Source organism: Emydura macquarii, unplaced genomic scaffold (genome assembly GCF_026122565.2).
Source record: "Emydura macquarii macquarii isolate MOO-44397 ecotype Brisbane River unplaced genomic scaffold, CSIRO-AGI_Emac_v2 contig_2636, whole genome shotgun sequence".
In the NCBI taxonomy this organism is placed as follows: domain Eukaryota; kingdom Metazoa; phylum Chordata; order Testudines; family Chelidae; genus Emydura; species Emydura macquarii.
This window is the reverse complement of record NW_027132773.1, coordinates 11,796,438-11,824,015: the sequence shown is the minus strand read 5'-3', so window position 1 is coordinate 11,824,015 and position 27,578 is coordinate 11,796,438. Positions and strand designations below refer to the sequence as shown.

The 27,578-nt window shown below is 39.4% G+C and overlaps 1 protein-coding gene across 3 annotated transcripts in view; it reads right to left on the bottom strand.

Moving 5' to 3' along the window:
- Nucleotides 1–498: 498 nt before the first annotated feature.
- The window catches only part of ADAMTS20 (ADAM metallopeptidase with thrombospondin type 1 motif 20), a 156,039-nt gene continuing 128,959 nt past the window's right edge, over nt 499–27,578 (bottom strand). For all 3 annotated transcript variants that reach the window (XM_067564179.1, XM_067564180.1, XM_067564181.1), the window contains 11 exons: nt 21,832–21,999; nt 20,163–20,336; nt 16,576–16,746; nt 15,286–15,486; nt 15,031–15,160; nt 14,768–14,862; nt 14,587–14,681; nt 13,906–14,039; nt 12,182–12,273; nt 3,338–3,442; nt 499–2,272 (listed from right to left, as the gene is read on the bottom strand). In XM_067564179.1, the coding sequence (XP_067420280.1) occupies nt 2,183–2,272; nt 3,338–3,442; nt 12,182–12,273; nt 13,906–14,039; nt 14,587–14,681; nt 14,768–14,862; nt 15,031–15,160; nt 15,286–15,486; nt 16,576–16,746; nt 20,163–20,336; nt 21,832–21,999 (1,455 nt within the window). In that variant the 3' untranslated portion in view covers nt 499–2,182. The remainder of the gene's footprint in view (nt 2,273–3,337; nt 3,443–12,181; nt 12,274–13,905; nt 14,040–14,586; nt 14,682–14,767; nt 14,863–15,030; nt 15,161–15,285; nt 15,487–16,575; nt 16,747–20,162; nt 20,337–21,831; nt 22,000–27,578) is intronic.

Genomic DNA, 27,578 nt, shown 5'->3' with positions numbered 1-27,578 from the left:
ACGCTTACTAAGATTATCCAAAAGAGGCATTCACTAAAATACTTTAAAAAGTTAGTCCGATTAGCTGATGATATCTGCATCTTTTCAATGTTTCTTTATTGAAGGTAGTGGTCCATAATCCGAACAGCCACTTCCTCTCTAAAGCCAGTTAGACTCCTGTGACTAATCTTAATCAGCCAAAGACCTCCACCTGTGAGTCTTAAGTACACAAGATTTGTGGGATCATGTCTTAAATCCATGAGACATGAATAGAGTTCTAGAAACGAAGGAGTTTTTTATGGAAATATTTGAAAAATTAATCTCACTTCACAATGTTGATTTGTATGTTTGCCTGTACAGTGAATACAACTGATTGTGTGGCAATTATTTCCGAATTAAACTAGGTGTTGTGTTTTGTTCAAATGATGCTAAGAGTTTTAACTATTCTGAAGATATACAGCAGCTTCATTACTACACTTCATTGCGAAAAAATATACAGAAGTACTCAAGTGTCAATCACACAAGCATATTTATTATATAAATATTTTATAAATTACAACATTTTAATTATAAATGTAAACATTTCTAGGAAAATAGTGTTATGTATTTCTTATTCATGTTTACAACTATTATAAGGCACATAGTGCAAAAATACTTTTCTGATACAGACATCACAAAATAGTCATCTACATGTGTTATCTAAAAAGCAACTCCTTAAATGCATGTGATACAAGATAGACTTTCATTAAAATGTACTGCCAATTCAGCTAACGCTTTGTGGGTAAAATGAAGATATAGCTGCCACATGACCTACCAGTTTTTACTGGCATATAAACAGTTAGATGATATTTGGTTTACAGAGTTGAAAAATGCCTATAATTATCTAGTACATAATGTGTGTTATTATGCACATAGAAAATCTTATTTGAATACCTGAGAATTCCCCCCTAAAAAGGTTCTTTATGCTGTACATATTTCTGCATTTCTGAACTTAGAGTAATTCTAAACAACAAAGCAAACAGCTAGATCATTTCTGAAATTTAAAAATTTCCACCTATACATTTAGTTTTTCTAGGACAAAGCACTTTAAACAGTGCCCATTACAGTTGAATTTATTGTCCTCTGAAATATTAAACTGCACTTCTCAAAAATATGAACCATGCACACTTTGGTCCGATCCAGCCTTCCTTTGTTGAACCCAGAACTTTCACTGAAGTCAGTGGAAATTCTGGGTGTGGAAGTGAGACAAGATAGTGCTTTTGTTAATATACTGTTGGCGACTTCCAATGAATAAGATGTTTTGAGTATCTGGACAGAGGTTAAGTAAATATATATATATTTATATAATCATATACTAAATTGTACAACATACGCAATATACTGCTTTTATAGTATACACAATTGTGTGAGAGGTAGGGTTTTAAAACTAGATTTTCAAAATATGATGTGTTTCCTTATTTTCTTTTCTTGTACCCACAACAAAATTGCATCTTGACATTTAACATTTTTCATGGAGACTACAGAGGTTGAATCACACTTTCCAAAACTAACACTACTGTTTGAGCACCACAGAGAAAGAGCTTGAGAAAGAGAATAATTTTAATGACAGAGAAATGCAAAAAAACCCTATAGAAACTGTATCAGGAAAAAGTATATTGGTAATGCACTCTTCTGATGTAAATTGTTGACAAAACATAATTCCCAACAGGTTTCATAAAGCTGAAAGTAGTTGAAATTATTAGTTGGTTTCCATATACATCAACAACCTGCTTTCCTTTCTACATTTTAATATAGTTGATCAACAAAATCAGCACAGTATATGCATTTTACTGTCCAATGTACTAGAATGTGCACTGATTAGTTGCAGGTACAGTATTACAATTATGGTCCAGTTTAAGGTGTTACCAGCAGTAGTAACGTCAGTGCAGTTTATTTTATTTGCTTGTATATACTGTACATTGAATGAATATAAATTTATTAAAACCTGAGGATTTATGATTGTGGCTTATGCACCTGTTAGCCCATCAACAAATGATTAAACTATTATATGCATCCCTGATATTAACACTGAAGAAAATGGGAAGGATATCATAGTAGTAAATTAACATCACAGAAAAGAAGGACTGAAAAAAAAATAGCACCTACAATTTGCACCTTAAGAACAGATTTTCCTGCGTTTGAATTTCTTACCACCTCAGAGTTTTTACTGTATTTGAAGTTGGAGACCAATATTTGTGTTAGGAATACATTTCCCACAGAACCCTCCACATCTTCCATATATTTTAGTACCATCCTGGAAATTAGAGAGGCAAAAATAGTGAGAACTCAGTCAAGAGAAACTACCAAAACCATAGTTACACAAAACAGTTCCATAAAATGTTGACTCATCAGAATCTTTGACACATCCCACCGAAGACTACTGTATCTGGAGGACAAGATCAAATTAACCTCAATGGGTTTGTCTACACAGTACAGCAGTGCGTACCAGAGAGCTGTATATTGTAGACACACAGAAGTGTTGCACCCTAACTACCCTGTGTAGACCGGGCTAATGTCCTCTAAAAGGTTTCTAGCCTGCATTAACTGAGCACTGTTTCAGACAGGACTATGTCTATGTGCAATAGGTACCTTTTAGAGTGTGCCAGCAGGGTCTACACAGGGCAGTTAGAGTGCAATCCTTTACAGCGTTCTACAATTTACAGCCCTCTGGCATGCACTGTCGCACTGCGTAGATGAGTCCATCAATTCTTCATATACATTGTGTACCCTCAGAGATCACAAGGTTTACTGTGCAATGATAGAATGTACTGCAATATAAATAATAATATATACCCATGAGTCTATCTGAAATTTAATGAATTTATGAAAAACATGGTATAGACTAGTGGTTAATTATAACTACTTAACCAATGTGTTTTTAAAACTGTTTCACTAATCCTCTTCCAGTTTCCTGTATGAATCATGTTGGTGATAAGAGATCCAGGACAATTCTACACAGTAGATATCTTAAAAAAGATTTATCACTTGGATATTGCCACTGTATCATCTTAAAACTTCTATGGGAATGCTAGATAGGAAGAAGGTACTCACCTAGATTAGTATGTTATTAGGAGAACAGGATTCAAACATCAAATCTTATGAAAAATGACATGAGATCTTCAGTGATCACAAGTTGTCAGGCCTAAGTGTTATATCTCATCTGAAAGATGGCTCTCCCCATTTTAATTTGGAAATGACTGAGATCAAAGAGTGCCACCTACTGAATCATTCCTATCACTTCCTACGGCTCTGAAGTATAGGTGTAGGTCTCTCAGTCAAAATAAAGAAAAATGGACAAAGAATATGCAACCTTACTTACTTGGGATTTGTGTATATCAACAGTTGCATAATTGCCCTGAGCAATCCATCTAGCTGTATTGGAAAGCTTCAATCCAGTGCCTGTCAAATTAATGCTGAACTGTCCCTATCAAGAAAAAAAAAATCAAAGTACAGAGCTTATATACAAACTTTCAGACACTTCACATTAGCACATTAGCAAATACTACTTCGAGTATTGCGCTGAATCGTGCAACTGCATACTGAACTTTGCATTTCTAAAATCAAAAAGCCTAGAAATTTCTATGCTGACACACACGTCTTTTACTGTATTTAGTTTGCTCATCATCTCTTATATCTAAGAGTACATTATTACTTTAACATTTTTCTCTCTTATTATAATAAAAACTAGGTTACAACAAATACTTAGACATTTTGTGATTTTCCCGGATGATTTTTGCAAAGGAATTAATTATAGACAAAACATAATGATCAGGAGTTCAGTTTAGATTAGAGCAATATCCAAAAGTTCTGATATTTATTTGAAACATAAACAAGCAATTTTCATTTTCAGGAGACATTGCTGGAATTCTGATACACAACAGTCTTTCTAGTTTCATGTGGGTGGGAAATAATGATAAATAATATCAATTATTAGATCATTAGTTCAATAATTATGATATCATATAACATAACATCAGTTACCAGAATAATCAATTACCAATTCTGGTCAAAAGCCAGACATCTTGAGAGACAGAATCATAGAATCATAGAATAATAGAGTTGGAAGGGACCTCAGGTGGCCATCTAGTCCAACCCCCTGCTCAAAGCAGGACTAACCTCAGCTATATCATCCCAGTCAGGGCTTTGTCAAGCCTCAGCTTAAAAACCTCTAAAGATGGAGATTCCACCATCTCCCTAGGTAACCCATTCCAGTGCTTCACCACCCTCCTAGTGAAAAACTTTTTTCTAATGTCCAACCTAGACCTCCCCAACTGAAACTTGAGACCGTTGTTCCTTGTTCTGTCATCTGCCACCACCGAGAACAGCCTAGCTCCATCCTCCCTGGAACCCCCTTTCAGGTAGTTAAAGGCTGCTATCAAATCCCCCCTCATCCTTCTCTTTTGCAGACTAAACAAGCCCAGTTTCTTTAGCCTCTCCTCATAAGTCCTGTGCTCCAGCCCCCTAATCATTTTTGTTGTCCTCCGCTGTATTCTCTCCAACTTGTCTACATCCTTTTTGTAGTGGGGGGGCCAAAAACTGGACACAATACTCTAAATGCGGCCTTACCAATGCCAAATAGAGGGGAATAATCACTTCCCGCGACCTGCTGGCAATGCCCCTCCTAATGCAGCCCAATATGCTATTAGCCTTCTTGATAACCAGGGCACACTGCTGACTCATATCCAGCTTTTCATCCACTGTTACTCCCAGGTCCTTTTCTACAGAACTGCTGCCTAGCTCGTTGGTCCCCAGTCTATAGCTGTGCATGGGATTCTTCCTCCCTAAGTGGAGGACTCTGCACTTTTCTTTGTTGAACCTCATTAGATTTCTTTAGGCCCAATCCTCCAGTTTGTTTAGGTCCTTCTGTATCCTATCCCTACCTTCCAGGGTATCTACCACTCCCCCCAGCTTAGTGTCATCTGCAAACTTGCTGAGGGTGCAATCCACTCCATCATCCAGATCATTAATGAAGATGTTGAACAAAACCCGCTGCAGGACCGACTCCTGGGGCACTCCACTTGTGACCGGTTGCCAGCTAGACATGGAGCCATTGATCACTACTCGCTGAGCCCTATGCTCTAGCCAGTTCTCTATCCATTTTATAGTCCGTTCATCCAACCCATACTTCTTTAACTTGCTGATAAGAATACTGTGAGAGACAGTATCAAAAGCTTTGCTAAAGTCAAGGTATATCACATCCACCGCCTTCCCTACATCCACAGAGCCAGTCACCTCATCACAGAAAGCAATCAGGTTGGTCAGGCATGACTTTCCCTTGGTGAATCCGTGTTGACTGTTCCTGATCACCTTCCTCTCTTCCAAGTGCCTTAAAATGGACTCCTTAAGGACCTGCTCCATGATTTTTCCAGGGATTGAAGTGAGGCTGACCGATCTGTAGTTCCCTGGATCCTCTTTCCTCCCTTTTTTGAAGATGGGCATTATATTTGCTTTTTTCCAGTCCTCAGGGACCTCCCCCTGGTTGCCATGAGCTTTCAAAGATAATAGCCAATGGCTCTGAAATCACCTCAGCCAACTCCCTCAGCACCCTCGGGTGCATTGCATCCGGCCCCATGGACTTGTGTATGTCCAATCCTTCTAAATAGTCTTGGACCTGTTCCTTCAGCACTGGGGGATGTTCGCCTCCTTCCCATTCTGTGCCACCCAGTGAAGCAGTCTGGGAGCTGATCTTGTCTGTGAAGACAGAGGCAAAAAAGGCATTGAGTACCTCAGTTTTCTCCACATCCTCTGTCACTAGGTTGCCTCCCTCATTCTCTAAGGGGCTCACACTTTCTCTAATCTTCCTCTTGTTGGCAACATACCTATACAAACCCTTCTTGTTCCCCTTCACGTCCCTTGCTAGCCGCAACTCCAATTGTGCTTTGGCCTTCCTGATTTCATTCCTGCATGTTCGAGCAGTATTTTTATAATCCTCCCTAGTCATCTGACCAAGCTTCCACTTCTTTGTAAGCTTCTTTTTTGTGTTTAAGTTCACCAAAGACTTCTTTGTTAAGCCAAGCTGGACGCCTACCATATTTGCTATTCTTTCTGCACATCGGGATGGTTTGCCCTCAATAAGGTTTCTTTAAAATACAGCCAGCTCTCTTGGGTTCCTTTCCCCCTCATATTAGCCTCCCAGGGAATCCTGCCCATCAGTTCCCTGAGGGAGTCAAAGTCTGCTTTTCTGAAGTCCATGGTCCGTATCCTGCTGTTCTCCTTTCTTCCTTTTGTCAGGATCCTGAACTCGACCATCTCATGTTCACTGCTGCCTAGGTTGCCACCCACTTCTACTTCGCCTACCAAATCTTCCCTGTTTGTGAGCAGCAGGTCAAGAGAAGCATGGCCCCTAGTTGGTTGCTCCAGCACTTGCACCAGGAAATTGTCTGCGACACTATCCAAAAACTTCCTGGATTGTTTGTGCTCTGCTGTATTGCTCTTCCAGCAGATGTCAGGGTGATTGAAGTCCCCCATGAGAATCAGGTCCTGTGAACTGGAAACTTTCCCTAGTTGAGTAAAGAAAGCCTCATCTACCTCATCCTCCTGGTCTGGTGGTCTATAACAGACACCCACCATAACATCACCCTTATTGTTCTTGCTTCTAAGCTTAACCCAGAGACACTCAACTGGCTTATCTCCAGTTTCATACTGGAGCTCAGAGCAATCATAGTGCTCTCTTACATACAGTGCAACTCCTCCACCCTTTCGCCCCTGCCTGTCCTTCCCGAACAGCTTATACCCATCCATGACAGTGCTCCAGTCGTGTGAGTTACTCCACCAAGTCTCAATGTTGTAGTTTCTTGACTGTGCCAGGACTTCCAGTTCCTCCTGCTTGTTTCCCAGGCTTCTTGCATTTGTGTACAGGAACTTGAGATAAGTAGCCGAGTGGCCTACTTTCACAGTATGAATCGGGAGGCCTCCTCCTTCTGCTTCCTTGTGGTGTCCCTCTTCCCCACTTACCTTCGGGCTTAGGTCTCCATCCCCCGTCGGACCTAGTTTAAAGCCCTCCTCACTAGGTTAGCCAGCCTGTCTGCGAAGATACTCTTCCCTCTCTTCGTTAGGTGAATCCCGTCTCTTCCTAGTAATCCTTCTTCCTGGAACAACATCCCATGATCGAAGAATCCAAAGCCCTCTCTTCGACACCACCTGCGTAACCACACATTTACTTCCGCAATGCAATGGTCCCTACCTGGGCCTTTTCCCTGAACAGGGAGGATGGATGAGAACACTACTTGCGCTTCAAACTCCTTTATCTCTTTTCCCAGAGCCACATAGTCTGCAGTGATCCGCTCAAGATCATTCTTGGCAATGTCATTGGTGCCCACGTGGAGAAGTAGGAAGGGGTAGTGGTCTGAGGACTTGATAAGTTTTGACAGTCTCTCCGTGACATCCCTAATCCTAGCTCCAGGCAAGCAGCACACTTCTCTAGTTTCCCAGTCCGGACGACAGACGGATGACTCTGTCCCCCTTAGGAGGGAGTCCCTGACCACCATCACCCTTCTCTTCCTCTTGGGAATGGTGGTCGTGGAACCCCTGTCCCTAGGACAATGCATCCCTTGCCTTCTGATCAAACGGGTCTCCTTCTGATCCATTCCCACCGATGGGTCCTCCAAATCGTTCTCCGCCGTAGTACTTGTGCAGAGAGGATGAAAACGATTCCTTACTTCTATCTGCATGGTGGGCATATAGGTTCTCTTTCTTCGGGAGGTCACATGCTGCCAATTTTCTTCCCTGTTCTTCAGTTTCGCCTGCCCGGCCTTCTCTGAATCTTCCTTACACTGTGCCTGTGCCCGATCGAGAAAGACTTCGTTTTCTTTAATGCAACGCAGGGTTGATATTTGGGCCTCTAGTCCTTTAACCTTCTCTTCCAATATGGAAATCAGCCTGCACTTGGTACAGATGAAGTCGGCTCTATCCTGTGGGAGGAAGACAAACATAGCACATCCAGTGCAGGTGACAACAACAGATCACTCACTCTCCATATCTTTCCTCTGAACAACAACAAATTTAAAAAATACTTTTAAAATAATCTGAATTTCTGAAAGTCTCAAAAACTCTTTGGATTGATTAATGTTTTGGGCTCAATTCATATTTTTATTGAACTGGCTTGCTTATTAGTCCTAACTGAAATGTGATGATTTTACTTTAAATTGTGTATTACAAATTTATGAGACCTGCCAGAATGAGGCTTGCTATCTTAAAGACAGACAAGGTGAATGAAGTAATGTCTTTTATTGGCCCAACCTCCATTAAGTGAAAGAGACAAGCTTTTGAAGCTCTGAAGAAGGGCTCTTTGGCGCTCAAAAGCTTTTTTCTCTTTCACCAACTTGCTCCCCTTAGTAGCCAATGAGAATTTTACCATCAACTTTAATGGGAACTGAATCAAACCTGTATTGAATGCTCTTGTTTTAAATTTTGTAAAGTGGCAAGGGATATGAGATTAATGTTATGCAATCTAAACCTCCATCAACTCCACTCATTCTTCAGGAAAGACTTCCCCATATTACTGGTTTATTCTTCTGCCAAAATCCAAAATGGTAAATATATGTATATGGGTGGTTTCATGTAGACTTGGCAGAATTTCTATTTTAATTTTTTTATAATTTTGACAGATATCAATATTTATTTTTAAGCATTTTTTCACTTTTTATCTATTTACTTTTTCACAGTTTTTCTACTTGGTTGACGATAAAACGGAGAAACCTCCTGTGGGCTGGGAGGATGGCCACATGGAAATATGCATCCTTCAAATCGAGGGTGGCATACCAATTGCTCGGATCCAGAGATGGGATAATTGAGGCCAGGATGACCATGCGAAACTTTAACTTCTTCATATGTCTGTTGAGATTTAGCAGGTCAAAGATAGGGCAGAACCCCCCCTTTTGCCTTCAGGATTAGGAAGTAGCGGGAATAGAAACTCTTTCCCTGAAAATCCTGAGGCACCTCCTCTACTGCTCGCACTTCTAAAAGTGCCTGGACCTCCTGTTGAAGGAGTTTCTCATGAGAGGGGTCCCTGAAGAGGGACAGGAAGGGGGAAAGGGGCTGGGGTGATGGGCGTGAGGAGAACTGGAAGGAGTATCCCAGTTTGACAGTGTGGAGGACCCACTTGTCTGAGGTGATCTGGGATCAAGTAGTGTGAAATTGGGCAACGTGGTGTAAAAACAAATGGGATTGATCTGGGAAAGTGAAACCTACACCGTCCTCAGGCGCATCTTCAAAAGTTCTGCTTGCCCCCTGAGGACTGCCTCGCTCAGCCAGAGTCCCTACTGGATGAGGGATTTTGGGACCTCCGTCTGTTGTTATTTCTACCACTCCGATTACTGTCCTGCCCAGAAGATCCCCAGTAGAAACAAGGTAGGGGTTGCAGTCTAAATGGTCTCCTTTGGGGAGCTGGGATATGGAGGCCCAACAATTTGAGCATGGCTCGCAAGTCCGTCAGACTGTGCAGCTTCTTGTCAATCTGTGACAAGAAAAGGGCCGTCCCTTCAAACAGGACATCCTGGATAGTGGTCTGGACCTCATGTGGGAGTCCAGATGCTTGAAGCCAGGAGCTTCGTCTCATCATGACCCCTGAAGACATTGTCCAAGCAGCCGCATCAGCACTATCCAGTGCGGCCTGCAGAAGGGTCTTTAACACTGCTTTGCCCTCCTTGACCTGCCCTGCATTCTCTGTCCCGGAGTCAATGGAACCGATGACGCCGGCTCAGAGCCTGAATGGCCCGGCGCAGGTCACACTCTACTGGTCTCTGCCGATGAAGATTTGGGCATCGAGAGCAACCCCTACTCATCTTCATCTTCATCTTCTTTTGCAGCACCGGGGAGTGGGAGCAGTGCCGATGACCACTGCACACCGGGCCCTTCGGTGCTGGGATGCATGCCGGTGCCAAGAGTCTTTCGGTGTCAAGTTCTTTCTGTCCAGCTCCCTGACAGAGGCCAGGGCCCTGTGCACCAATGCAGAGGAGCCCGGTTTGGGATGAAGGGTGGCCTCCATTAAGAGGAACTTCAGTCTTTGACTGAACTCCTTCTGGGTCCTGGGCTTAAAACCTCTGCAGATCTTACACTTCTCCCATTGGTGAGACTCCCCAAGGCACCTAAGGCAGGCCAAGTGCAGGTGGTCTCTCGGCATAGGTTTCAGGCAGAACCCACATGGCTTAAGCCAGGCATACCCTGTCTCTGGAGGGGAGGGGAGATTAACAACTTTATAAGGTGGAACACCTAATTACACTACAAAAACTACAAAGAACTACTATAAAAACTATTTACAGGTACTTGAGTCAATGACTCGAGAGGGAAGCACTTGCTAAGCAAGAGAGAAGAGTTCCAGTGACCATCACGGGTGGTAAGAAGAAACTGAAAAGGCAGAGGGTCAGCAGGGCCATGAGGGCGTGGCTCCAGAAGGCTCCAGTGACAACCCTATGGGTACTTCTGAGGGAAAAAATTCTGGCAAACTGTGCATGCGGCGTGCGCACACCTACTTGGAGTCAACATGAGCAAGCACTCGAAGAAGAACTTTCCACAATTACTCCTAGATCTCTTTCTTGAGTTGTAAATGTAGACCCCATCATCTTATATGTATAATTGGGAATGTTTTACTGAAATCTAATCTTTCCAAGCCTAGTTTTAAGGTGTAAATATTAAGGTGTTCATGAGATACCTGAATTTTGATAATACCCAAGCTTTACCAAAAGTAAACCACATACAAAGAACTGTAGGTACTGTATTAAGAGTTTATTTTTACTTCAGGATTCAGTCTCATATTGTACTGTTTGGTATAACTTATTTTCTGCATATTTTCATGTCTAGTTGCTCTTTTTTTAGGACTCATACACCCCCGGTGTACCAGCACATACTGATATGTTGCACAGGGGAAGTGGGTCTTTGAGTATCAAGGAAACGGAATGTATTCATTTTATGACATAAAGCATCTGGAGAAAATTAATGCAAATGGAATGCAGCTTGTTCCATAATCATAGCCCATAGCATTTCACAATGTAACTTCATCCACAATGATGTCATCTTGCAGAAATAAATGAACTTTGCATATGTGCAATTACACTGATAGCACAGCAGTTGCCTGTCATGTATAATATTCAGGGTTGGGAACAGATCTGAAAAACTTTGAGTGTGAAGGAAGTGATGCAATTGATCTGGACAGAGACCAGCAGCACTCCTTCAAGGCATCTTTTGTAGGTGTGAACATTTTAGTGCAGAAATATATCCCCACTTAGCTGAATCGATTGTCATCAGTTATTAAAGGTCATTTTCACCATTGGTGTAAAGAGATGCAGTTCAATAGAGCTCTGCCCACTTTGGTCAGTAGTGGATTTGGCCCTAAGAATTTTTTTTCAGCATCTGGTGCTGTGAAGCACTTGTGAGGCTTTCTGTTTGTTTTTTGTTTAGTTTTCTGGTTACTGTATTCTGGTGCTGGTCTTAAGCCAGCTTGGGATGCCCTCTTGTATCTGCATTTATCAGACCTCTGCTCTTTCTCCACAGAGGTATTCCAATATGCTTCATGAAATCCCAGGTGGTAGATCATTAAGACAACCCACAACACATGCTGGGAAGTGTTCTTTTGCTGTGGAGTGGCCAACAGCTGACTCATCTGTAAGTATTGCCTTTCAGCTCCTCCACTCTTTGTGTGAATGAATGTCTCATGCCACATAAATCATGGGAGAAGAGAAACCAAGAGAAAATACAAAAAGAAGGGGAGTCAGCTGCTTTCCCAAAAGGGATCTAAAGAAGTGGGGAAGGAAAGAGATGGAGAGGAAAAGAGAAATTTGATGCGGTCATAGCAAGAGAGGGGAGTTGGAAAGAGGGATTGGAAGGACACTGGAAAGACAATGGCCATGCAAAAAATGTAAGGGGTACTTCATATCAGAACATTAGTGCAGGAGGCAGGGCACAAGAAATCAATAGAAGATTGTATACTTATACATGGAGCAAGAACGTGAGGGACAGGAAGGGAGACAGATGTGGAGAAAACAATTACAGGGCGGAAATGTAAGGGGTGATGGAGTAGAAAAGAAGGGAGCAAGAAGCAATTACTTATTAGTATACTGCTTTTTTATACAGAATATTGAACATAGATTAGAGCCTACTGTATCTTCCAACTAGTAAAATGGACTTTTTTCTTAACTGTTAATTTCATGAAAAAAAATATTATAAATACCTGTGGGCATCTGGCAGCACTATAGCAATCTCCAGCTGTAGCAAAAGGAACAGCTCTCCCAACTATAGTCTGAGCAAAGAGAAGGTCTGTAGCTAGTAAACAGATATGACAATTATTTAGCACTGAAATTGTTGCTTTAAAAAGTTATTAGTATATAAGCAATATGCAGAAAGTAGCAAAAGTATTATTTCAGTAAACTGCTTCCATGTAAATTTTAAATGGTATGTTTAATTAAATCCATGTAATAGTGACAATATTGTTTCACAGATTCAAAGATTTCTAGGCCAGAAGGGTCCATTGTGATCATCTAGTCTGACCTCCTGTATAAAACAGGTCATAGAATTTCCCCCAAATAATTCTTAGATATAAGTGCCAAAGGCCTAGAAATTGTAGAGAGAACATAACTGATTAATGAAAATATTCCAGCTAGATTACAAAGTGCAACACATTTAGAGGCAAAGTAGACCCCTGTCCACTCACCACTAAATGAAGAAAAAAAGAGCCAAATAATTAATCGATTGCATGAATACCTTGAGTTCATTAATTTACAGAGCTGCATATTAAAGAAGTAAGAACTCATGAATTTTTTTTTTTTTTTAAACATCTAATGTTTTTCTTTCCATTCATGTCATATGTTAAGTTTGGTTCACATTTTTGTTGTTGATTACAGTGTATAAGTATCCTCGGGGCAAGAATGACTAACTATTGGAGTAGTTACATAACGGAGCATAACAAGAACCAATGGCTGGACGTTAAAGCCAGACAAATAAGGTACACATTTTTAATAGTGTGGGTGTTAACCACTGGAACAAACTAACAAGGGAAGTGGTGGATTCTCCATCTCTTGATGTCTTCAAATCAACACTATATGCCATTCTGGAAGATATGCTTTAGTCAAACAAGTTATTGGGCTCAACACAGGGGTAACAGGTGAAATTGGCCTCTGATATACAGGAGATCAAACTAAATGACCTAATGGTTCCATCTGATCTTAAAATTTATGAATTGTGCTGAAAAATAGAGATTATTCAAAATTTTAGAAAAATGTTCTGTGATGGGAGGATAAACAATTGTTTGATTTTTGTACTGTAAATTCTGAGTTTCCCAGATTTTTTTACATTCTAAAGTTCCAGTAAATGTGGGCATTCTTTTAAGTGCTGATCCCATTTGAATGCTTAGAACCTGACACATTCATATTAAAAAAATACCCATCACCACTAAACCACACATCATATTCCCTTTCCTCCTTGCCCCCAGCTTTAGGGTTAGAGTTAATGGCTTTAATGAAAAGTACTAATTTTCAATCCATCAGTCAACCTCCTACTTCCCTTCTCATCACCCTTTTGTTCATGATCACCAGTTTACACAAACATAAAGCTTGGGCCTAAACAGGCCCCTTGAACATATCTCTGGATTTGTAAAACAAAATCCATGTAATCTGCTGTAGGAAAAGGCTTAGTTCTGCTCTTGAGAAACACATACATACAGATGTGGGTAAGAATTATGCATGTATATTAAATTTAGGAGACACTCATGAAAGCTTAAGATTTGAACCTGTGAAGTTCTATGTTTCATGCATGGAATTCCCACTGAAGTTTTTGTTTGCATAGAAATGGCACAATTGGGTTCTAAATTTGCATTCGTGGCAGTCACTACGATTTTAAATTCCAACAGAAGGGTGATATTACATAGGGTCCCCATAATAACAATACATAAACACTTACTTTTAATTTGCATAGAGATTATATCAATTCTTATTTTGCTAAAAATAGTGTGTCCAGCTGCAAGGTAGTCGTTTCTGCATACACAGTCTTGCCTTCTGCTTCCATTGAAAGGACACTCGTATGGATTTTGTAACCTAGAACATCATATTTTGGTTTCTATTTTGATATATTTTCTAACGAAGTATCATACTGAAAAATAATCAAATCATTTTACACTACACACAGAATATCTTACAACAAATATTGAATAGTAGGACCTTTGTACACTTGCAGCACTGGTATAACCTGGTGCCATTTCCACTGAAATAATAAAAGCTCATCTGTTAGCTCAGTTACTGCAGCTACACACACATTCAGCATGGAAGTATATGTACATTACTGATGTGAATTTGTATGTCTACACCTTTGAAAATGGGGCCCAAAATATATTTCTATGCATGTGCTCCCATAAAGGAAAACTCTGCTTTATAGTTTCAAAAGTACTGAATAGTTCCAGAGGGGTAGCCGTGTTAGTCTGTATACAGCAAAAACAACGAGAATTCTGTGGCAAGACTAACAAATTAAATTAAATATTACATTTGTTAGTCTTTAAAGTGCCACAGAACTCTCGTTGTTTTTAAAGTACTGAATACATTTCATAAAGTAAGAATCCTGTTGACTTTAAAAACAAGTCCTTTATACCTGTATCCATATACTTCAGAAAAGTTGTCTGCTTCACCTTTAACCAATGTTAAATATTCTCTGGGACTGTCAAATTGCATCCCCGAACAATAAATCTATAAAAGAAAATACAACCCTTATTATTATATAATACAAGTTTTATTTCACAACCCACCCCACGTGATAGAAATGTTAATAGTACCTTTATCAATCTTCCTTTAATGTTAAGTAAATATTCACCATCCTTCCTAATCTTTTTTTTAATCTGGATTTCTTTGCAGCTGGTGAAAGCCTCACCTTAAAAATGAACAATTGAACCATATCAATATTTCATGAGCTGAGAATTGAATTTGAACAGTTACTTGTGTATAATTGTGTTGCAAAAATATTTATTTTACAGTTTTTACATAAATATCCCAAGAAAGCCTTTCGTCTGGTACATAAGCATCGCTCTCAATTACTTACATTCTTTTGTATGACAGATCTCTCTGGCTGCTGGTTTTAAACGTGACAGGCACAAGCTACTGGAGAAACCATTTTCTGTCACGCATTCTACTCTTCTTTCCTTTATTCCCACTCCACAAGCAACTGAGCACTACACACAGATAACAACCAGAAGTTCAGAAGAAAATAAATCATTGACATGGTCAGGAAATTAATTTTGATAAACTTTTGTGTTTGAGGCAGCTGTAAAGCTTTAGCTTGCACATTTATACTCACTTTGCTCCATTTCCCAACTTTCCAAGTAGCTGCTTGTAAACATCCCCGGATATTACATTTATAACTGTGTGGAGAAGGCACTACTGGGCAATCTCGGTATGCTACAGGGCGAAGCCCATAGGCACGATTATTCCGAATGGTGTGGATTCCAACACAGTAGGTGATCCTTTGCCGGTAATCAAGCCCACAGCTGGCTGAACACTGAAATAATAACCCCCACCGAAAAAGCATTATTTTCTGTGCTATGGAATATTTGCAGCATCAAAATATAGAGTCAGTGAGTCAAACCTGATTCTTTCTTCAGCGAGAATATGGGGCTTAGTAGCCCTTACTCCCACCTATACAGTCTCAGCGGTTCTTGGTGATGATCTGGCAGAGGACAGAAATGGAACTCTATAATAACCAGGCCACAAGACCTATGGAGCCTTTGGAGATGGTAGCTCATGCCATCTCTCATCCCAAGGCAGGTCTCTCCTCAGAGCAGGCCCCATGGAGTTTACTGGGATGCTGGCTCCGCAGTTACCTTCACACAGTGCAGGTGAGAAAGGCCCAAGGGACCAGGAGCCTGATGCAAAGCCTACTGAACTCAGTGGGAGTCTTTCTGACTGCCACTGACTTCTGTGGGGCTTTGGATGAGGCCTTAGGAGAGGTCCCTCAGTACACCGAAAAGAAATTTGGTGGGAAGGACCAAGAGGAGCAGATGTTCTCTAACTGAGGGTCTTCAGGTGGTTTTCATGAGGTGTGGCCAGTGGACCATGGCAAAATTTCTAAAATATGGTGGCTGCTGCAAACAAGGTGGAGAAAACTGATGGGAGGGAAGCAGTTCCCTTTATCTTCCCCCATTACAGTTCCTCCTGTTCCATTAGCCCCTGCACTCTGCTCCAAAGAAGAGTAAAGTAAAGATGGTGAGAAGCTGACAGTCTAGACCCAGTGTCCTCCACCGCTCACAGCACTCAGCCCTGCCCCCCAGGCTCACAGTGCAGCACAAGTGCAGTGGGAGGAGAGAGAGGATGAGACGAGCTTAAATATTGCCCCTTTACCTCCATAGTTATCAGAAGATACCTGCCCATCAGTACTCCTCCCACCCAGAGCTGCAACGAACTGTGGAACATGATTACAAAGGACTGTGGTATTGGGGTCACAAGAAGAAATCATGGTTGGTGTGAAAGTCCCATGTGGAAAAAGTCTAAAATATATATTTTTTTTTTACACAGAATGTACAATTTATATTAATATTCTCTGATATACAAAGTCTAAGTGAAAATTTCATTAGTAACATAATTAATTTACCTGTGACACGTCTCCTGTAATCACAATATATTTACATGGAGTAATACTACATTTTTTGATCGATGGAGGCTTTGTGGCAGGATCACAGGAACTTTCATTTACTTGGATCTTATTTTCATTCACACATTTGACCTTCCGGCGTGTTTCCTTTTTCCTACATGATGCTGAGCACTGAGTATGACAAAAACAAATTACAACTTTTCCATTTGAAATAGTCATTTAAGAACAAATCTATCAGGCGGTTGCTATGCACAAGTAAACCCTGAAACAGAAACATCTAGTGACACCTGTTCTCTATTTCAGTACAAAAAAACCAGTGTCCAAACCTTTCACTTTGTTCTCAAAGCTCGGACACCAGCACTTATTTGAAAGAATAAGAGTGTATAATTACATGACTGTGTAACATGTGAGGTGAGGCAGAGGTTAAAATGAAGAAAATGTCAGGGCAGAATAAAGGGCTGGGTCAAAATGACTCCTCTATGTGAAAGGATAAGAAACAATAAGCATTCAATTAATGTAGGCTGGGTAACTTGGTCAGTAGCAAGTGAACATCTTGAAAATGTGAAATTATAAAGGAGTCTTGATAAAATGAATTCAAACGCTACATTAGTAACCATTAATATTAATTAATTAATAAATAACCATTAATATTGTCTATAACTGTGAAAGAAGGGGCAAGGAGAGTGTGAACGAAGGAATTTCACAGAAAGTGTAACAAACATATGGAATAAGTTACCAAGAAGAGACAGCAAAGCAAAATGCATTTATGTTTCCAGTTGAGAGCTCTATATTTCAAGATAAAAAATACAAGTGTTTGGAGAGAAGGGAAAATCCATACTCACTCTTGAAAATTTGCATTTTCTGTTATAAAACTCATTATCCTAAATATTTCTGAACAGTCTAGAGCATCTCTGCTCCACTGGCTAGCACATCATGTTTATGTTTGTCTTCGCTAATATACTGTAAGGCTGTATTCATCCCCAGTGAGCCAGTACCACTGCACTCCCAATACTCAGTAGTGGGTTCCTCAGGACGTCTTTGTCAAGTTAGTGTCACTTCATTTGTCTTTGGTGAGGGTTGAGAAGAAGAGATGGCAGCACTGTGCTTCTTGGGATGGGGGGAGGATGAAAAGAAGGGGCAGCCAGTGAGGAGCAGAGACACAAAAGGACAGAAGAGGGACACTGAAAGCACCAGATAGGGAAGTTGAAGAATAAAGATGGGAAAAAGTAAAAGAAAGAACATGGGAGAAAATGAGGCTAGATGATTCATTTTAAAATGTAATTAAAATAGACATTTAAATTCCCAGTTCAGATAAATGATTTAGAGGATTCTTAAAGAAAAACAGCTTTCGCCTGGATGGACCTGGAAAGTATGTATGTGTACAGCTCCCCCATGAAGCCAGGATTCAGCATTAGCATCATCAGGTGAGGTGTCCATGTGCATCATGTGCAAAACATTCCTGTGAGGCTAGCAGTGATGGCTAGTAACACCAGCTTGGCTCCTCCACTATGTTACGCTAACAGTGGGTGCTAGCGTCACAGTACTTCAACGATTACAGTGACATATTATAAACCAGGATTTCTCACACCTTGTTATAGTGTGGTGCACAGCTTAATAGAGATTGTCTCAGGGACACCACCCCTCCCATTCTCATTCATATGAGCACTCCCATTCCTGATCATACAATAAAAACATAAGAAATAAGAACGGCCATACTGGGTCAGACCAGTGGTCCATTCTAGCCCAGTATCCTGCCTTCCAACAGTGGCCAATGCCAGGTGCTTCAGAGGAAATGAAGAGAGCAGGTAAACATCAAGTGATCCATCCCATTGGCCATTCCCAGCCTCTGGCACCCAGCAATTCCTGCCTTTTTTGGCTAACAGCCATTGATGGACCTATCCTCCATGAACTTATCTAGTTCGTTTTTGAACTCTGTTATAGTCTTGGCCTTCACAACATTCCCTGGCAAGGAGTTCCACAGGTTGACTGTGCGTTGTGAAGAAATACTTCCTTTTGTTTGTTTTAAACCTGTTGCCTAGTCATTTCATTTGGTGACCCCTAGTTCCTGTGTTACGAGAAGGGGGAAATAACTCTTCCTTTTTTACTTTCTACACACCCAGTCATGATTTTATAGACTTCTATCATGTCCCTCCTTAGTTGTCTCTTTTCTAAGCTGGAAAGTCCCAATCTTATTAATCCGTCCTCATATGGAAGCTTTTCCATATCCCTACTCATTTTTGTTGTAATTTTCTGTACCTCATCTCAAAAAAAGATAAATTAGAATTGGAAGAGGCGACCAGATCTGCATGCAGTATTCAAGATGTGTGCATACCACAGATTTATAAAGAGGCAACATGATATTTTCTGTCTTATTATCTATCCCTTTATTAATGATTCCCAACATTCTGTTAGCTTTTTTGACTCCTGCTGCACACTGAGTGGATGTTTTCAGAGAACTATCCACAATGACTCCAAGTTCTATTTCTTGAGTGGCAACAGCTAATTTAGACCCCATGATTTTATATCGATAAGTGGAATTATGTTTTCCAATGTGCATTACTTTGCATTTATCAATATAATATCCCAATGGCGAATGCAGCAGATGCTTAGATGAGAAAATGACAGTAGGAACATATTTATATATCTTCAAGTTTCTTTTAATATAGTTTAGCAAATGAAAATATACCAGAATCATGTGACCAATACCAAGCTCTTTGCAAGCCACCAGCAAGTGATCTGTGAATTATCTGTGGTTTATGGCATGTACATAAATAGCAGGTCAAGAGGACTATACTTTTATAGTGTAAATATTGCACCATTTAAGTTTAAAAATCATGATACCCAAATTTGGGACTTTGTTCCCCTAGGATCCTGATTCTAAGGGTCATCTTTGAGGATCGGGTTATAAATTAACATTACCTAACAGCCAGGCTCCCTGAGCATCTTTGTGGCTATTTTTTTTAAAACACTATTGGCAATACTTACTTCACATTTTTACTTATTTATGTTGTACAGTTACTATAATGTCAAAACCATACATAATTAGCGAGTTTTACTCAAAGAGAGACAGTTCTTCTATCAAGGAAAGGTATATACAGTTCTGTGCCTTTAGATTTTCTTAACCTGGTATGCCATGTTTTATTTTATTTCTTATTTTTAAAGGCAAATCTTCACTTTGTATAACTTCCCATTTGGAAAGAAATGTTCCCAAAAGGATTTTATCCTCTGAGTTTTTACTGAACATTTCATCTTACAGGACATTCCCTGTAGATCTTTTTCTATTCTTAAAAGGTGATTATTTTATAATTTCTTATTTTTGAGGCTTCCACTGTTCAACATTTCACACACCATTTACAGTTTACATCAGATTGAAGAGACAGAACTATGACATTAAAACTAGTTTTAAACTCCCCCCATTAGGAACCCTGATACTTCCTGCACCATTTCTGCCTAAAACCCTAGATAAACGAGTTCTGTATTAGAAAGAAAAAGTGCCTTTGAAATTTCCTGTCACAGCTTTTGAATTTTGCAGACCTGTTCACATTTGCAGGCCAGTTACTTCACATTAGTGGAAAGATCATACTTACATCTTGCCAGTCATCTGTCAGCCATTGGTATGGCACACAAGCAGGCAGCCAACAGGGCTTCTGACTAGGGGGCAGGGCATCACGATTGCACATTGCTCCATTCACTCGACCACTGCCTTTAAGCCGACAGTAAACATCCCGTTGCTGAATCCCCACTCCACAGGTCACAGAGCACTAAAATAAAGAAAATACATAGATATATAGATATGGAAAGGAAAGGAAAGAAAAAAAGAAAGAAGGTAGCTTCCAAAACATAGTGTAATATCCATTATCACATTTAATTCAAAACCAAGGTGCTTGCATATTACCTTTTAACAAGGCACTTATTACACTCTGATGTTTTCTGCTGTTTGTTAATATAGTTGAAGTGTTTACTTCAATCTTCTACATTTTTGTAACAAGAGATTTAGGATGAAAATGTCAAATTACAATGGAAAAAACACACTTTCAACAGGCGAGTTTAAAAAACACTGCAGAAAAAGCACTATGATCCTGCAAAGACATATATATGACATGTTTAACTGAAGTCTCAATGGGACCAGTGGCTAGTCACACATGTAAAGTTAAGCACCTGTGCAGGCCAAAGATGACTCAGCCAATTCCAATCTAACGTGCAAAACAAAATATATATTAATGCTAATACACCAGAACATTTCAGCGTGTGTAATGCTTGAGCACATTTACTAACTCCCACATAATTTCTGCTTCCAATGCTGTACACTAGATGTCTTTTATACAGCAGCCTTACTGCCTCCATTTCTTGGAACTACTAACTGCCATCCTGGTGATTCTGTAAACTAGCTCCAGCTAGGTTGTCCCAGGCTGACTGATTGCAATTGTTAGGGACTGACTGACCAATTCACGGAGCCATATTCTTTCTAGAACAAACTTGGGAGCAGAGACAACTGTCATTTTCTCTTCAGGGTAAATAGACTTTACCTTGAGGGGCTGATATTGGGAAGTCAAAACAAATTAAACTCAGGGTTTTTTTTCCCCTTTCACCTGGGAGCAGTACTTTCTTCTTCTGACTTTAGGGGACACCATACTGCACTGACTGCACTATGGTATGATAGTACCATAGCATGCAATGTTAGTGTAGTGTACATTCTGTTGTCCATAGATGAAGGATAATGTTTTCAAAAGCATATACGCAATATAGGAGACAGTGGGATTCAGGCTCCTCAGTGCCTAAGACACCTCCAAAAAGTTTACCCTTAAATTAAAAGCAGAACACTGCAATGTATCAAGTCATAATTCATCACATTATTCCACACTGATAAGTAAACCTCAAAAGATTTGGAGTTTTGGTGGAAAAAAAAAATCACAGAATGTAAATGTTTATCTTAACTATTTGATCTTGAATCTACAAATTCAGCTAGCTTCCCTGCAAGAACAAGCTGCCCTTTGAGAGACCCCCCAAACCATTAATCGGCAACAGACTTTCCTTTTCACTTGCAAATTTGTCAGACGTTTCTGTGATGTAGTTTAAAGATAAAAGTAAGACTTTAAAGCGAGCCACTTCAGTTTAAACTGTACATATAATTAGTGTACAGCACATGAAGAACAACTTCTGTCCAGCACTTTAATTGAAGCAGTATGGTATTAATATGGCCTTTTATGCTTTGCTTAGAAGGAAGAGTACTATATAATTATAATAAATTTTACATACCTCCTTCCACCTATTGGCCTTCCATGCAGGACATCTGACAGCTCTACAAACTTTGTGGGTTCGAGGCTTCTTTAAATGTCTGCAGTTTTCTTCCTCTAATTTAACTTGGATGCTGTTAACACAATGCACATCACGATATTTTATACCCTTTCCACAGGAAACAGAGCACTGGAAAAGAAGAAATAGATTTTCTTTATTCCTTTGTCTTTATTATAGTTTTAAAATAACATGAAAAACAGAAAAAAAAAAAAACAACAACCACCTAGCATATACCATAATACAAATAAATAATAACAGTTTTATATTGTGTAATACTGTATATGTGTACTTTGAAGTTACTATAGAAGTTGCTTCCTAAGGAACAGATCTTATTGTTCAGATTCTGGCCAACAATCAGTTAATTGTTCGTTCATTCAATCAGTCATTTGTAAATACATGAGATCAGCTGTCAACACATGAGAGCTCATAAATATGCTGATTTCACAACACTTCATCCAGGCCTCTTCTTCTGTTTGTAAGTGAATATGTTGCTCATTTTTGTGTGTATAAGAAAATATGGGTTATACAATGATCAGAATAGATCACAAAGAAAAACAAACAAAACAAACAAAAACCCTTTCCAGAATCTGTATGAGAATGTGTCACATAGAGCTTAGAGCTTCCCAGAGTTTGTACTGTTTTTAATCTACATTACTATATTTTTACACAGGCAAGCATCATCAGTTAGGTACTTCTTACCAAATAGAAAGGTCAGGATACATTGCTGTTTTGTTTCATTTGACAGTGCTCCTGTTGGCCTACTCAAGCTCCAGATCTTTTCCCCTCTATCTGCAGACCCGATGCAAATCAAGGATGAAATCCTGGCCCCATTCAAATCTATGGGAGTTTTCCCATTAACTTCAATGGGGTGAGGATTTCACCCCACCTCTATTGCAGCTCACTTTACTTCTGCAGATCCTAGTTAGGCCCCGATTTTTAATACAATGTAACTATAGTGCAGCACAAGCTCACAAGCCCATCTGATGTACTAGGAAGATATCACATTCACATGGCTGGATGCCCCTCCTTTCTCGATGGCCTTCATCTGCCAATCATTAGTTAATCCTCTAAAGCTACTAGACACAGCATTTCTAGCTCTTGGGGGCACTTGTTCATTCAAGAGACAGGATTACAAGGCCTTGTTGTCTAAGGAGTCTCTACTTACAAAAGTGCAATTCCTATAGCAGAGGACACAAAGGTAAGCTTAATCTTTAATTCTTTGTTGCCCTTGCAATTAAAAATCAAGACTCCTTTCTTATTATAGTTACAAATAATTTGATCCTAAGGTATATCCTGCAATAATTTGTTTAATAAAATGTGAATAATTTTAAATGGCCAATTGATGTTAATAGTAATAAAATACACACAAATTTTTTTCCCTCCACAGCCTCATAGAAGTGACCTTCTAAAAACATTATTTTGCATGTGCTTAACTACATACTGAATATTTATGTTTAGTACTAACAATTTAAAACTTGAACTCCTTCTTTAAAGTTAGTGGGCCAAATCCAACCTTGGCATACCTCCTTTTATTTCAAATTGGCTAAATGTACATTGGCCCTGTTTGCAAAGAAATATTTTGAAGATTTTGACATTGACTTAATCTGTCATAAAAGCAACATAAATTAATAGTGGGTTGAATGTAAAAGGATCACTCATAGAATTTACAGAATAAATTATGCCTACTGTATGAAGAGATGATCCTAGGTTCTCTTATATATCAAAGTTCTACTATTAAACTTCATAGTTAGAATATAATTATACAGGAGACAGAAAATAAACGGAACCAAACTTTTTGGTCATCAACAGCAGTGGAGAGGGAACTGATGAGGAGGTAATTCAAAAGGAAAATTCAAGACAAAGACTACAGGACAATAGGTGTTCCAAACAGTTACTTTAAAAGTTTGTTATCTCTAAAATTGCTCATTCTAGTGAAAATGGTTAAAGCCCACTGAAACTTATTAGATGACTCAATGAAAATGTAAACCCACAAACTAAAAGATTACATAACAAATATTTACAGAAGAAAACTAGCTCTTATTGATTCTTAAAGTTGTTTAAATTTGTAGCTAAGAACATTTAATTTAATTGTGGGAAATGTACTTTAATTTTATAGTCATGTAAATTTGGATAAATAATCCCAAATTAAAAACATCAATAAGATCTAATGAATGGGTTTTAAATGGCAGTGAATGACATGAAAATTTGTCTTTGACTTTCCAGTTCATACCAAGAAAATATTAAATTAACTGAGAAGTGATAGTTATAACAATTATTTATTTTTAATGTAGAGGTTATTTTTCACTCCATGCTTGTGCCTTCTGAAATAACTAAGTAATCAGAATAGTTTAGGGTTATGTTTTAAAAAAAATCTTCAAAATACAGCAAGACCTCATACTTTAAGTATAACCTTTCTGGAAAATCTACAGACAAGATCTATAGGTTTCATATTCTTTTCTCTGTTACATGTGTGTCTCAAATTAAGGACCTGAGCTTGAATTCCTGCTGACTCCAAACTCCTATTACAGGGATCAGGCCACAAATTTGTAGCTTCACTTTGTAGGCTTTATTGTTTATGTTCCAATAGAATGTTTTAATTCACCAACATTTTAGTGGTTACCAAAAATATTAAATTCTGATTCACTTGTTTAATGTACTTCTGTTCTTTCAGTGCTCACACCAGCTATGGAGGGAGGAACAATTCTTGATATATCAGTAATTTAAAAAAAAATACTGAAGATGAACATTTACTGCACTTTAAATTCTTAGGTAGCACTGTTTGGTGTTGTCATACCATTTGCAAATTTCCATCTCCACAAAATTATTTAACAACTAATAAACGGATTAACAAAATCAAAAAGAATCCTCAAACAACATAGGCACTACTCAACAAGCGTCAGAGCAGCAGAATTGGACCTTTAGGTCCTGAACCAAATTCCATTGTGATCAATAGAAAGATTCATTGACTTCAAGTGATCAGAGATCCCTTTGGTATTTAGCATAGTTGTTACACGGCTCAGTAGTGCTATTTATGCACAGGTCTGCATTCCTGCCCAGATTCTCTGATGCACGGGAGGAGCACACCATCTCTTTGTGAGCTGCCAATTTTGTTCTATAGGCTGTTATGGAAGTGGCACCCCTGGGGAGGGAGCAGTTTCTTTGTTCCCTTGAATGCAAGGACTGCAATGATACCTGGCTCGCTGCTTGTTGTGCAATGCCAAGGAGGCCCCTTGCCCACTTCCAACTCTGCACACTTGCATAGGGGCCAGGCACAATTTGGCCCATAGATACTCAGTATAACATTTTAAAAACAGGTTGGTTTTTTTTTATTTATTGTTTGCAAACTTGGATTGATTTTTGGAGTTGTATGAAGAACACATTTTCTATATACCATGGATCACGTGTGTACAGAGATTTCCATGGGAACTTTATCTCTCAGAGGAAACCATGAACATTTTTCTTAAAACAACTACAAGTTGAAAAAATATCCCACAAGTGTTTTATCCTGAAATTTTAGCATTTGTCTCTACATGGGCTAAGATAATATTTCCCATATGGCAGATCCTTTTAAAAATATTATAAAACTACAGTGAAAAGCTGGAGTTGATTAATATCATTCGAAGTCATTCTGTAACCCTGGTAACTAGGAGTCATCGGTTAAGTCTTTTTTCAGTAATAAAATTTTATGAGGATCAGCCCGATACAGCTGCTAGCACTCTCTGAAGTGTACAAGTTAATTCTTATGCAGAAGGAGCATCATCAATTGCTAGCAAATTAAGGCTCTTTTCAAACAGTTTAAATATAATTCTGAGCAGTTGCACAGTTCAGCAATAAATAATCTTTACTGAAAGATTTTAGATGTATCCTTTTTTATCGATACTTCAAAAAAAAGCAAAGCAGTTGGATTTTTCTTGGGATTTTAGTCTAAATTTCTTTTAACTTCTTTCAAGGGAACATTATGTGTCCATACTCTAAAGCAGGCCACAAATGGTTTTTTTCAAGACTCCACTTTGAAAAAAAGCTTAGTAACCGAAAAAGCATATAAACAGCTCCTGCTTGTGCTTTTATTAGCTAGTGAATGGCATACAATTTGTAAGGTTGTGCCCAAGAGTAGAAAAATAGAATCTAAAGAAAATAATATATCCCCCACTGTAAAACAAAAAACCTTTTAGGTGTGATTGTGGGACTGTGCAGATCCATCCGATTCAAAGATTACAAAGTCATGCAAATTACAAGAAATTGGACCATAGGCTTTCAAATTCTAAGGCTCAATCCAGAACCCGCTCACGTGAGGTAATAGGGATCAGAAAAATGGTGGATTTCTTGTTCTGATGTAAGAGGCACGTTATAGAAGGGAGAAGACATCCCTACAGTGCATTGCATTATAATGATCTTTGGTTGGCACAATGGCTCTTAGGGCTATAGTCAAGTAGGAGTAGTTTAAGCTGCTCTAAAATTATGCAAGGACTGTAATGGTTCTTGATTAGCTGCAGGATGGATGCTATAAATGGCTCCCTTGCCCAGCTGTGCCCAGTTCAGGGGCCAGTCAGGAGCTAATTCAGCCCCTGAGTTAGAGCAGGCCCTCTTCATGTCCTTTTCAGTTGGCCATGCCTCCACCATGCTGGAGGGTTAGAAGTGGCAGTGCAGAGTTGTTACCCCAACTCTCACCAAATGTGCATTCCCTCTATGCGGAAGGAATTCCCAGCTGGATTGATTCTCCAGGTTTCCCTCCCCTCTGCAGTGGTGTAGCATTGCAAAGGGGACATACCAGACTCTAGAACTGGGCCTGTGTCATTTCTGATTTTTAAGTTAATAACTCTATTACAATAAAGTGAGTTCTTCACAACACAAATTACTGTAATACACAAGCATTAAACGAGAGGGTGACAGACATAAAAGACCAGAAAAACCAGAAGAGCTGAGGCAGCAGAGCTTGAATTATAGCAGGTATGTATATTATATACAGGGCTCTATCAAATTCACGGATGTGAAAAATGCATTACGCACCACGAAATCTGATCTCCTCCGTGAAATCTGGTCTTTTGTGTACTTTTGCCCTGTAGTATCGGTTAAAAGCATATGAAAGTGCACAACTTTTCTCAAACTAGGGATCCTGACCCAGAAGGTGGTTGCACAACTATTGTAGAGGGGTTGCGGTATTGCAACCCTTTCTTTTGCGCTGCCTTCAGAGCTGGCCACCACCAGCAGCAATAAGGGTGGCACGGTATGGTATTGCCACCTTTACTTCTGTGCTACTGCTGGCAGTGGCGCTGCCTTCAGAGCTGGGCACCTGGCCAGCAGCCTTGATCTCTGGCCGTCCAGCTCTGAAGGCTGCACAGAAGTAAAGGTGCCAATACCACAAATCCCTCATAATAGCCTTGCAACCCCCCTTTTGGGTTGGGACCCCCAGTTTGAGAAATGCTGAGTCTTAAGGGTTTTCCATGTTTATATTTTGCCATTTTAAAATATGTATTCATGCTTTGTTACAACACTGTGAAATTTAAGATTTAAATATCTGAAACTGTGAAATTCAAGATTCTTAAAATGCCATGACCGTGAAATTTTCGAAAATGTTCTGTGAATTTGGTAGGGTCCTAATTATATACAGTCATTTCACCCATGTTGAGTTAGTTCATTGTTGTATCCCCCAAATTCCTATCACTATGGTGTTAGAAAACAGGGTAATGGAGTGTAAGGTGCCCCCTTAT